General features: G+C 34.9%; 1 protein-coding gene across 2 annotated transcripts in view; it reads right to left on the bottom strand.

Annotated features, from left to right (window-relative positions):
- Positions 1-2758: 2758 nt before the first annotated feature.
- GUCY1B1 (guanylate cyclase 1 soluble subunit beta 1) overlaps positions 2759-13772 on the bottom strand; it is a 48617-nt gene continuing 37603 nt past the window's right edge. For both annotated transcript variants that reach the window (XM_011752834.2, XM_011752835.2), the window contains exons 9-14: positions 10433-10630; positions 7762-7999; positions 6596-6736; positions 5614-5768; positions 5135-5261; positions 2759-3967 (exon numbers count right to left, since the gene is read on the bottom strand). In XM_011752834.2, coding sequence (XP_011751136.1) covers positions 3944-3967; positions 5135-5261; positions 5614-5768; positions 6596-6736; positions 7762-7999; positions 10433-10630 — 883 coding nt within the window. In that variant the 3' untranslated portion in view covers positions 2759-3943. The remainder of the gene's footprint in view (positions 3968-5134; positions 5262-5613; positions 5769-6595; positions 6737-7761; positions 8000-10432; positions 10631-13772) is intronic.

Genomic DNA, 13772 nt, shown 5'->3' on the forward strand with positions numbered 1-13772 from the left:
CAACTTAGTTTGCTCCTAAAAATATTGTACAAAACTATTATTCCTATTATAAATTGCTTGTTTTAGCAAATGTTTCACCTTCCTGCAGAATTAGCAGGAAATACTTGGATGACATTTCAGAACAAGATATGTGTGGATAGATTTCATGCTATACGAATGGTCACAATGAGTAGAAATAATCACTTTTTTTATATTCCTTTGAACTTGAGAAAGAGTAGAAGGAGTGAATTCAAGGTTGCACACAGGAAGTGACTGTTGGGAGACAAGATGAACTCTCTCCGATGAGAGAATCTGTGTCCTTTCAATTCTTTTTCAGATTTCAATTACAAACAGCATTCTCTGCTGCCCTCTAGAGGTTCTATAAGCCATTAGTGAGGGTGGTACAAAAAAAAAAAAAAAAAAAAAAAAAAGGAAAGAAAGAAACCTATGAGGAAGGTAAGCAAATTATTTTTCCCTTCAATGACAAAGGAGATAGAACATATCATTTGGTGAATTAAATACAGATTTAAACCAAGTGAAATAGTGAATTAGTACTGAAATACATATAATATATATAATCTACAATATAATAAATATATACTATATAATAAATATATAGTATATAACTTATATAATTAAAATATATATGTTTAAATTGGTATTTAATTGTTAAAGTTTAAAACAATTCTGTTCAGACTGATAAACTGTTATCGTTTCACAACATTTGGTTCTAATTTTTTCATAGTTTTCATTGGGTTTGTTTCAATAATTGGCAAAGATAAATGTGTTCATTGATTTTTCTTGTTGACCCTCCTGTTTTTTCATGACATGTGCTGTCCACGATTCAACTATAACAATATCTATTATCAATGATTTGTAAATTTGCATTTCTTAGATTACCTTTTAGTCTTCCTGAAATGGCAAGCCAAAGTTCCAACTCCTCTGATTTCTTTGTATTTCGATTAGATCTGCCAACAACTCTAGTGAGTGGTTATTATAATCTCTGTTTTTACAATGACCTAACCAGGTTACACAAAGGTTAAATGACTTTACCAATATCATGGAGCTAGTAACAGGTTGTTTGGAAACTCAAAGCAGTTTGGCCCAACTTGAAAAAACGAAGTTCTATTCTCTCCACACATTAATGCTACTTGAAAATAATTGTTTTTTAAAAATGTGTTCATCAGAGCGTCAAAGCCATGCCTAATATTAGACGCCTTTCCTCTAAGCTCAGTTACCTTTCTATATCCTCCACCACATGTAATGGAATCATAAAACTACCCACTAAGCAAGCCAGAAGCTTTCTACTTGGCCCTAACCTTCTTCTCATCCCCTTTGGCCTGTGCGTTATTATGCACTTTTAATGTGAATCTTGACTGCTCTTCAATTAGTCTCCTGTCCTGCCATCACCTTAAAGCAAGCCTATGCATGAAGTACAGTAGCCCCCTAATACCACCCTTAAACCAGGCTTTTTCCCTCTAAATCAACCCCTGCACCAACGTCAGCATGATTTTCTCTAAGCACAAATTTAGCAGTGCCATTTTTGTGCCTCCTCTTTTCTACAGTCTCATTTATTATTCCTCACTCCCTTCAAATCTGGCTTCCAGCCCCACTGCTCGAAGAGGCTGCTCCCTCCATTTCTTTGTTCAACAAATATTTGTCAAGTGACTATTTTGTGGAAGGTTCAAGGAATATCTGGGGAAAGAGGAACTATTTTAGCCATAAGAAACTTAAAGCCTAATAAGGAATCTTATACATAAACAGATTATGTGTGAACCATTGTAAAGATCCTGGGACAATAGGGGAAGCTAAACTTGCCTAAAAGGGACATTTCCAATAAGAGGATATTGAGCTGAGTCTTAGCAAGAAATTAGTTTGCAGCAGGGTGTGGGTAGAGGGTATTCAGACAGAGCAAAGCATAGAATTACAAAGGTAACAATTAGCAGATAAGGCTGGTTAAGGTGACAACGTTTGCATGCTTTGCTAAGGTGTACAGACAATGAGTAGCATTTAAATGATGGTAGGCAGGAAAGCAATTTGGATTTGTAAAAGACCACTCTGCCAGCAATTTGAGTGTGGAATAGAGGTGGCAAAGATAGGAAGTAGCCAGATTTATAGGGAAGATCTTGCAATTGTTCAGGTTACATATGATGAGTGACTGGACTTAGGAGAGTGTCGGCAGCATAAAGTCGAGATTTAAAAATTGCAAGATGTAAAAACTGGAATATGAGGTATGCAAACGCAGAGATGTTTTGTTCAATGACACATCTCAAACATCTTGAGCAGTGCTGACCGAAAGTAGATGCTAAATAAATATATGTAGGATTCTGGGAAGATGTCAGTGTCATTGTAGTTTCTGAGTATTCCTAAATCTCCCCCCAAAATAGGCATAATAACTGTCCCCACTTACCCCTTTTCTCTCAAGTTACTCTTTCTCTAAGTATTATTTCTGTATTTGAATATATTTCTTCATTATGAACATCGCATATTTTCATTACTTGTATATATGTCTATAATCCCTGAATGATTCAGAGCTCTTTAAGTAAGCTGATGACATTCAGTATTTAACTGTTTCCCCTTCCATGTCCAGTCTTTATTTCCTGTCACTTTGTTGGTATTAAAAAGAAATATCGCATTTAAGAATATGCTGTCTATGAGGAGTCAGTGAAAATTTATAATGGTAGCAAATAGGCAAAATTGTAAAATGTATTTACAAAATAGTGGCATTAATAAAATGAAAAATAATGTTAATATCATTTTTATTGAAATAAAAAGTGTATAGAGACAAGTGAAAAAAATAATTTATTGCAGATTCTTTTACACATTAACATGGAACATTTATACATATATCGAGGTGCTGATATGAAATACTAAATTTAAAGGCAAACATTTTTACACAAAAGTAGTTGCACTCTATTTTATAAAGATAATAAGTTATCAGAGACATTTAAGAACTAGAGGCCAATTATTCCAATAGTAATGCATTCTATGCTGATATTAAACTAAAATTTTCTGAACATGATATCCTGGATATAATCACATTCTTCTAAGCTAAAGAAAGGGAGCTCATTTCTGGGAATACAAAACCAAGAAGGGCTCTAACAGCAGTATCCCAGCAGTATGTTTCCAGATTTATTCTTGCATGTGGTTGGAGCTCCCAACATTTAGCCTGAACTAATGTAACAGCTCAAAGTGAAACAATGCAGCTTTCTGTAACAGCCGCCTATGGTTAATGAGATTTAATACAGGGGATACAGTTACAAATGATAGCATTTTAGAAGAATTATAATTGCCACATGATTTGAATTAGTAACCAAATACTTTAATAACAGAAACGGGTATTCTATATTTCCAAAAGGAAAGTAGCATACTTCAAAATAGTCACTATTTTCTTGGCATGATATATTAATTCTCACTTTGGGAGTCTGAAAATAAATTGCATTTTTCCCCTAAAACTTAGAATTCACTCCTTTAGAAAATGATTTCTATAATGATATACACCAACATGATATAAACTTTATTACATATTATAGTCATTAAAATATACATATACATATATATGGAGCACTAAACAGATTTGGTAAACCATGATATAAATATACACATGGTCAAATACTGTTCAGTTTCATTTAACTAAATTCAACAAATATTCATTGGGTGCCCACTACTTGCAGATCACCATGCTAGGTAATGCTTGTAGTAGATTTTAAGACACATGAAGCTCACATCAGCCACATCAAAAGTCAAACTTTAGATAATATATTAAAGCCTAAAAAAATAATAAAAAGCAGAGCTAAAGTTGAATAATGGATAGTGAGAGATACACCTAGAAGAAAGGCTTGGGGTAATTGACAAGGACAAAAGAAAATCTGTATCCGTAGGGAAGAACTGCTCCTGGGCTTGGCATGTGTTAGGAGAAAACTGGAACCTAGTCTGCGCTCCTCTTCACCCCATAATCCAAGATTCAGTCATCATCCTGCTTTGTTTCCTTAAAAAGGCAGAAGAAAAGAGGGATTGATTTACAGTGAAAATGAAGTTTATAAAATCAATTAAATATATTTTTCTCTTTATGAGAGTGTGATCCATGTTCACATCTACAGTTTCTGTAAATCATTCCCACCATAATTCTGGGGAAAACAGGACCACACGACTAAGATGACCAATGTTTGAGGTAGTTACGGTTTAGGTTATCAGAAGAACATCGATAAGCATTTCCACCTCATAGGAAAATGATTTAATGTTAAACCAGGTGAAAGAAGATAAATATTTCCAACCCTGGCATTCTATTCCCTTTAGAAGTTGCTATGCTCTAAAAGCATTTTTAGAGAATGTATACATACCAAAAGAGAAATATGAGCATGTAGTCTTATCCCCCATGAAGAAACAACACATCAACAGGGTAACAAAGTATCAAACCTCCTTCTGATGCCACACTTTACAAAAGGCTAGGAAGAGGCTAGCCATGATCTTAGTGTGTGCAAGGCCTCTATGAGAGGTGTGATTCCACTTTGGATGTGCCACTGTTCTGAAGTCCATTCCAGCACATGGGCTCTGCCTGGAGTATAACCACAGTACTAGAAAGAACTTAAATCTTCCATAAGGAAGTAACCGGATTCTAGCAAGTTAAAAATCACTCATCCATCTAGGAGAAACACACATGAGGGACTAAGATTTCCAAAATTCCCCAATCACTCCATAGAAAGATAGCCTGGCCCTTAAAAGGATCTTAAGCTTCATGGTTAGGAAACCTCCCATGAACTACAGCCCTTATTTAATGACGCTGGTGATCTCAGAGCCAACTTAGAGAGCTGAGGAAAAGAAGGGTCAGGGGAGCCCCTCACAGCCCACTTACCTCTGAGCCAGACTACAGAGGAAGAGCAAAACAACCACAACAGCAAGAAAAAAAGCAGCCTTCTCAATCCAGTCCATTGGGTTAATTTCATTAGAGGACAAAAGTCACTAAAGTATCCCCTAAAAAGTACTTATCATTGTAACCAGCTCGTTAATGTTCAGTTATGTCCCCTGCTTTACTCAAAAGTTAATTTCTGTTAGCAAGAATTATTTTCAAGTGAAATACATTTTCAGTGATTACGCTTTAGTTTTCCATACTTATACTGTGTCTTAAGTACACACATTATACTTTGATTATTCATACCTCTGTTCCTGTATTTTTTCTGGATAGAAACCAAACTTGCATTGGTTCTTTTTTGCCCTTCATGGACACTGGGCCTCTGTGCTCCAAATGGAATTGTGGATCTGAATTTTCTGGAGACATAAGACATCTAAAAGACAAGGGAAGGGGAGTAGAGAGAGAAGCATACAAAAGTTTTATGGAGAAGGTGACAGGTACCATGTTATAAACTGAGACGGCAAGAACAAATGCTGAAGTTGTACTGAAAGGTAACTCGAAGTTTTAGAAACAATGATCATATCAGGATTTCCTAAGATGATGTGAAATCATATAAAATGGAAATAATGCACAATCTTCTCAAATAAAAAATAAACAATTCTACAAGTGGTAGGGAAGAGTGGTGGTGATAACTCTGTTAAAGCAATAAAATCTCTTAGAATTAAACCACATGTAAAGACACATTTTCTTTGCAAATCAGTAAATACCAAGACATTTTCTCTCACCTGTATGTATATTCAGACACATTTATTTTTCCCTTTTCTCCTGTGGTTTCTGTTCGGCTTGTGAGGTTGACGGTATTTCCAAAAAGACAGTATCGAGGCATCCGCTGTCCTATGACACCTGTAACTACCTCTCCAGTGTGTATCCCTATTGTTATCTGCAAAAAAGCAAGCTTTGCTTCAATCACTTTCATCACTAACACATGAATTTTTTTTTTTAACTTTACTTTAAGTTCTAGCATACATGTGCAGAACGTGCAGGTTTGTTACACAGGTATATATGTGCCATGGTGGTTTGTTGTGCCTATCAACCCATTATCTAGGTTTTAAGCCCCACATGCATTAGGTCTTTGTCCTAATGCTCTCCCTCGCCTTGCCCCTAACCCCCCAACAGGCCCCGGTGTGTGATGTTCCCCTCCCTGTGTCCATGTGTTCTCATTGTTCAGCTCCAATTTATGAGTGAGAACATGCGGTGTTTGGTTTTCTGTTCCTGTAACACATGAAGTTTTGCTTACTTTATATTACAGAATAATGTAGAGTCATCATATAACATCATAAGAGATCTCTATAAGAATTTCAAGCATATTACCGACAACTTCAAAAGCCCTCCACGAAATCTCTGTCTCCCCAGAGAAATATCCTGTCTCAAGAGAAACATTTGAAATCTGAAGATTTCAAAGATACGAATCTAGTAACTTACATGAGACATGAGAGAGATTTTTAAAAACACACTAGAAGGTACAAGAGGTTTTTTTCTCATCCCCATGACTTTCAGTACATGAAACGGACTAGACAATTTCAAACAGGTAGACAAATCTCTATGTCTATGAAATAATGTAGTACAGTAGGCTGAATGAAATACTATAGCTTTTGTTGTCAAGACACCCTTCTTTATACACATTAATGATTTTCTGGTCAGCAATATGAATCAATTGTCCGAAAAGGTTTATACACCATTATTACAATATCTACTTCATTTACTAACCTGAACAGATTCCCCATCTACTTGTACCTGGCCAGCAATTTCCATCATGTCCAAGGCCAGGTGGCAGATGGATCGTGCATGGTGAATGCATGGCTCTGGTAAACCACTCACTGTCATATACTTGTCACCAACAGTCTCCACCTAATAGTACATATATTTAGATGTTCATTCGTTAGCATAAAAAAGACTATTTCATGTGTTACCCTAATAAAAACCATATTTTTTCAAGGCTACCAACAACTTTAAGCTTCCCTCCCTCTTTAACTCTCATAGAATTTCTAATACATTCAACTCCAGCAAAATGAAATCTTGAATTACTTATAATTTACACACATGACAGACACTTGGGGTCTTTGATGATGGGCAGGTACAGATATAGAATTATTTTTGCTTTAGTAAGCAATTAATTTCTCACCTCAGATCACCTTATAATTCAGAAGAATAATTTTTTACATTTCTCCCTAAAACAGCAATGGCTTGATGGCATGGAGAGCCACCATTTGAAGTTCAGTGATTTATCATGGTCATTAATCATTTATTTTTATGATGTGCTCACCACATGCTACAGTGTACCTCAGAAAATGACTATAAAATAAATAGTCTTTGTGTAGTTATATTACCCCAGATACCTAGGGATGGTTTACTTAACATTCTTGCCTTTATGCAGCAATATTCCACTGACTTCTTTTTTCCAATATTATATTTATTTCTAAATGAAACAAAGGGTAAAAACACCTTATAAATGTTTATCTTCTTCAAGTTGATGTTATCTAAACACAAATCTAAGTCCTTCTCACGCTCCATGACTTATATATCTCAGTAAAAATGTCTCTTGCAGAGCACCAAACTGAATGCTATGTTTATACTAAATGGGATAAACAGCCTGTCCAGATTTGTTAGCCTAAGTGCAAATCAGATGGTGAACATTTCATTTTAACCAGGCAATCACCCACTCCATGAAACATTCATTGTGGTTACAAGGAAGAGACAGTTTTATAACAAAAGGTAATTATTTAAGAAAATGGTAAAGAGTGAACACACGGAGGCTCACTGTACTCAAGGCTGCAGTGCTGGAGTCAGAGAACTGTGATGGCATGGCCTCTGGAGGGGAGGCTCAGAATGCCAGCCTCCGGATAGCTCTGCCGTCAGCGATAATGAAGACTTGCCTTATAAACAAATGGGTTTTTCCGGGAATCAGTCAGTGTGTCAAATCTGGTGTAGAGGTCGTTGAGAAGGTTTACGATCTTCATGGCCCCTTCTCCAGATGCATGTTTGCTACAGAAAGCATTGAAGCCCACAATGCCACTGAAGAGGATGGTCACATTGTCATATCTTTTGGCAGGCACTGGACGCTTGTGCCGCAGCTCATTGGCAACAGATGGAGGAAGGACAGAATACAGCAATCTGTTCAGTGGAATCAGGAGAAAGCCACTGTAAGAAATGCTGGGAAAGCCCTTAGTGCTTCTGCTGTCCCTTTCACATAGCATCAATGTCATTTGTACTTTAAAGGCCTGGATTCTAGCAGGACATCCTCTAAAATTAGCATCAAATATTAGCCATATTTATAAGCAAGGACTTACAGAAAATATAAATTATTTGTTCATTCTAATCACATAAAACATCTGCAAGCCCAAACTAGTTCAAACCAAATCAAAATAAGCCAAGCAAACAGACAAAACAAAAAGACTGGTAAGAGAAAATCAAAGTTTTCATTTGTAGTCCTGTATTCTGACCCTGCTATTGTGATAGTCACAGTATGAAGACTGTCATTACCAGCACCTAAAACATGGTATGAATAGCACAGTAATAGAAACAGGATTGCCTCTCAGAATAAGAAATATATCTCTATTTTTGGTAAGTAATATTAAAAGAAGCAGAATTTCTCTCCAGTCTCATTCATGCCTCACTCCTCCAGAGAAGAAACTGATCAAACCAGCGGAAGTTGGTCTAGAATATAAAATATTTTATTTCTTTAGGCACAACTGAGACTAGTATGGTAGCATAGTATACTACTACTACTATGCTAAGGGACAAATGTGAGCACACAGGAGGAGGATGACAGCTGATGAATTTAGAGGCAAAGAAGCAGAAACTAGACCTATGGGCTCTGGATTGGAAGACTCGAGAGGAACAAATGAGGCCTTCCTGCCTTTTTCTTCCTACCTTTTGCTCTAGAGCAAAAGGGCATATGTGGGAAGTTTAAATATGCAAAATAGAGCTGAGCTCTCAATATTTTTCCTAGTCATAGTAAAATTTCTCCAGTCTTTCATTTTCAACTTTTAAACATTGAATGTTTTATAAAATATTAAAGCTATATTTGAATAGTAAGTAAGAACAGTAGAACTACTTAGCTTTAAAGAAAATTAATAGTAAATGGTTTCTAACGACATCACCTCGAAACCCAAGTATCTACAAAAACCAAATTCTAAATCTAATAATCTAAAAAATAATATAAGGATTTTTGAAGCACAGTAACTCGAAATGGTGCAAATAGTTCCTGAATGTGAAACCTACCTGGGGAATCCAAACAAAGAAGTAATTCTGTGATAAGTACTTATCAGCTACTCTTATTAAAGACAAGGCCACTGTTTAACTCCCAGCAACTCCCAGGTTTCGACTTCTGGTCTGGGAAGAGAAGCTAATACTCTGCTTAAGCTGACAATTTAGGGAAAAAAGTGAATTAAGAGTTTTTTCAGTACAGAATATCTTGGATATGTCATAATTTAAAAGATATATTTATATATATATATCTTTTATAATCTTTATACATAGTTATATATATAATCTATATATATAATCTATATATATAATCTATATATATGTTTATAATCTTTATAGTGCTGGTTATTATCTATCATGAATGTAGATATTAGCAAATTGGGTCACAATACAAAAAAATGAAACCTAGATGATTTTCTAATACAAACAGCCAAAAGAGAATACTGAGTAACTCAAACCTACAAACCAATGAAACTTTGAACGTTAGTCCTAAGGTCTTAGAAGCACCACAAAATGTTTATATAAACGTTAAAAAATGAACACATAAGAACCTGGGTAAAATAGCTTATAAATGTCAGTTTAATTAGCGTATGAAAGCAAGGCCAAGTAGTATGCATGCTATGTACTTACTTAAATACATTTCTTGAAAATGAAGTATTATCTTTCATGTCCTTGCCCAATAATTCATAATTCAATCCACCACTCATAGAAATGTTTTATATTTTGATATTTTTGTGAATGTGTGTCACTATAGATGTAATTATTGTCATTACATATGATATTACAATTTGTCAGATTCATTTATTTCTAACCCTAAATTCAAGGTCCCAGAAAAGAAATTTTTAAAAATTTAAAATTTTAAACATTTTTAAATTAATTTAAAAAATTTTTTAAAATTAATTTTAAAGTTAATTTTAAAAAATTAACATGGCCAATGATAAGTTCATTGTGCAGAGCAGCTCTCTGCATGCGGCAGTCCCCAGCATACTGAAGATGGTCAATATATAACTCTTGTATGAAAGAATGCGTGAATAAATGATAAACTTTAATTTTTGAACTAAATTTGAATTTGAGTTATTCTCATCATTTTCCAAAAGATATTTTGGCATATATTATTCCAACTTGGCTTCTAAAAATAGAAGACATATTTCCACTACCATTAAGACTGGTTTATTTCCTTAAGCATAATTTCTTTTTAAAAGCAATGTGAAAGATTTTATTCACTACACCAGAGCTATTACAGGTCACATGGCTTTTTAGTCTGTTTCCCAATCTTAAATATAGTAGAGTCACAATATGTTATGAATAACAGTAGTGCCCTAAGCGTTACATTCTTACGTGTCTGTCTTTTTTTTTTCATCTTCCAGGGCTCTTAATGTGAGCTGTAGCCTGTCAGTGAGGATTTCCAGTTCTTGGGTGAGTTTGTATTCCTCTCTAAATTGTTCTCCCAAAAGAACGAGATCGCGCGTGGCATCATGCAGAGGGATGTCACTTAGATACAGGCCTCTCCTTGTCAAATCGTCCAGGTTCATGACACTGTCATAGGAAGAAATGAGGCAAGATCATTCTCAACATATACACACGACAATGCAACCCTGATTTCTGTCAAGGAATCTGATCCTGCCACCTCCTACCATTCAAAACATCAGGCTGAAGACAATCAAATTATAGAGAATCGAACGAAGATCGTGAGAGTATTCTCTTAGATATTTAAACATCTACCAAAAAGCAGTGAACTTGAGATGCATTTTTGCCAGGTTGCACTTTTTGGTGCCATCAGTCTAAATTGAAACGATCCTGGAGAAAACATCTCTATGATAAATGTTGAGGTATTTAATACAGTGTGTAATTAATTATTCTCAATTTTTTTCTCATTATAAGGAGAGGAAAAAAATCTATCCTTATTCACTTTCTCAAGAATAATAGTGCTTCTTTTGATTAAGTATTTCATTTTGCTTTCTGTATTCTATGAATCTTGTAACTGGTTATTTTTTCCTTCTGGAAACAATGAGTAAAAATTCCCAACCACGTTTATGACCTATCCTCAGCATGTAATTTATGTACCTAAGACTATGTGTCGTTCTTACTTCTGGCTCTCATGTCTTCTTTTCCTTTGACAAATTTTTCTCATTTATTTGAAATATTATTCAATCTTGCTGAATTTTATGCATCATCATTGTAACTTGTGTCATTTTTCCAACAATATAATAATGTTTACTATTTCAGTGATGATCTGACAAGTAAAAAGTTAACTGCTTTTTAAAAATGTACTCTTTGAGGCTGGGCACAGTGGCTCACATCTGTAATCCCAGGACTTTGGGAGGTTGAGTTGGGCAGATGACTTGAGGCCAGGAGTTCAAGATCAGCCTGGCTAACATGATGAAACACGTCTCTACCAAAAGTATAAAAATGAGCTGACTGTGGTGGCTCGTGCCTGTAGTCCCAGCTACTCGGGAGGCTGAGGCAGAATTGCTTGAACCCAGGAGCAGGAGGCTGCAGTGAGCCGAGATCACACCACTGCATTCTAGCCTGGGTGACAGAGCGAGACTCCATCTCAAAAAACAACAACAACAACAGCAGCAACAACAACAACAACAAAACTAATTGGTTAAAATGGCATAAGGTTATATCTTTGGCTTGAAGTTTTTTAATGCAATGACATTACTTCTGGCCACTGAGAATAATAATTACTCTAAAATGAAAAAATTTAGTTATGACTTTGGAGAATCTGGGATTAATAATTTGAAGAATTTTGAATTAATCCTATCCAAAATTCTTCAAAAGGGATGACTTTGCAGAATTTTGGATTAATGCAATACATTCTCAGCAGCAATGTTTAAAAAGCAAAGCAAAAATTAGCATACCTATAAAGAAAATAAAAGAATCAAAGATTTTACTAATGAAATACACGATATCTTTTAATTTTGTTAAAACGGATACGTAAGTCCACTTGCAGAAAAAGACACATCTAGAAAGAGGCCAGATCATTGGCCAAAGCTATACCAGACCTGCCTAGGAGCAGAGAAAAAACATGACTGTAAGTTCAAAAATGAATGGTTAAGAATGCTCATACTGAGATACAAAACTTACATCATAAAGGTCTCATGGTTCTCAAAATGTCCTGTATCATTATGTTAATGAACCATTAAGATTTTTCTAAATTTAAACGAATCATCTTAGAATTATTTTACAAGTAAAACTACTTTTAATTGATCTTTCGTTTATGTAGTGTGAGTACAAATCTTCCTACACACCTGAGCATATCTCATAGGACAATCTGCAGTTTTCTCACTGGGTGATGTCTGCATATGGGAATTAACAAATAAACTCCAAATTTTCTGCTTTTATTTCTGAGGAAACCTTTCTTTCCATAAATAGAAATTACCCCTAATGAGAAGCTGACATTTTCCTAAGCTCAACCTGCAAAGGGGCAGAAGAAGAAAACACTTACTGATAGCAGATGGGACATCTTTAGATCAATGTAGCTTATTATTTTTTTTTAAAAAGGGTTTATGTTTCTTAGTTTTGTTTCTTTTATTTGCGCGATATTTATTTCTCAGGGAAAGACATCCATATCCTTATATTATTGGATACATTATTCTTATATGTTATAGTTAAACAATATTTAATTAACCTTAAATATATTTGTCAATTAACTATATAATATTCTTTTTTCTTTTCTTTTCTTTTTTTGAGACAGAGTCTTGCTCTGTTTCCCAGGAGTGCAGTGGCATGATCTCGGCTCACTGCAACCTCTGCCTCCTGGGTTCAAGCGACTCTCCTGCCTCAGTCTCCCTAGTAGCTAGAATTACAGGCGCCCACCACCACACCTGGCTAATTTTTGTATTTTTAGTAGAGACGGGATTTCACTGTGTTTGCCAGGCTGATCTCAAACTCCTGACCTTGTGATCCACCCGCCTCGGCCTCCCAAAGTGCTGGTATTACAGGCATGAGCCACTGTGCCAACGATATATTATTCTTATTTGGCCTTATATATTATTGTTATGTAATGTGCAATACAATAGTAATAATATAAAAGGAGGTTGTTACAAAGTTCATTATATTTTTCAGAAAACTTAAGACCACATTTTTAAGTGAAAAGTGATCATGGTGGAATTCAAATTAAATTTTTAACCAATAGCTCACCAAAACATGCCTTCTTGACTGTGTTATTACATAATGCACATACACTTTGTTTATACAAAATTATGAATGCACAGAATATCATCTTATGATAATCCCCACAATTATCTTTTCTATTGTTCTGAAGCAAATTTAGACATAATTTTTATATTCTGAATTCCCATGTATCTCCCAGGAAAATGCTTTCCCAAATTGGAAAACAACAATCTATAGTTTTATTTTTCTCTGATGTTTATTTAAAATCACATTTTACATACATTTTAATTGAATATACTTGGAACAGTGTATTTGGATTAGAGTAGGTAAATATTTTTAATTAAAAATAGTTCAAATCCAGAAAGAGACCCTTTAGATTTTTTGCTAACATACTATAGAAAAGATAATTTTTTGGTGTCAAATATACCAATGTATTTATTACGCCATCCTATTAGCTGCTTTAAAAATTTGCTTTTGTACATAATGCCTATTTTGAAGGTCCAAAAGTATAGAATGAGCTTACTGCAGATTATTTGTTCCATGGTGTAAGGGCATAAAC

This window comes from Macaca nemestrina, chromosome 3 (assembly GCF_043159975.1).
Source record: "Macaca nemestrina isolate mMacNem1 chromosome 3, mMacNem.hap1, whole genome shotgun sequence".
In the NCBI taxonomy this organism is placed as follows: domain Eukaryota; kingdom Metazoa; phylum Chordata; class Mammalia; order Primates; family Cercopithecidae; genus Macaca; species Macaca nemestrina.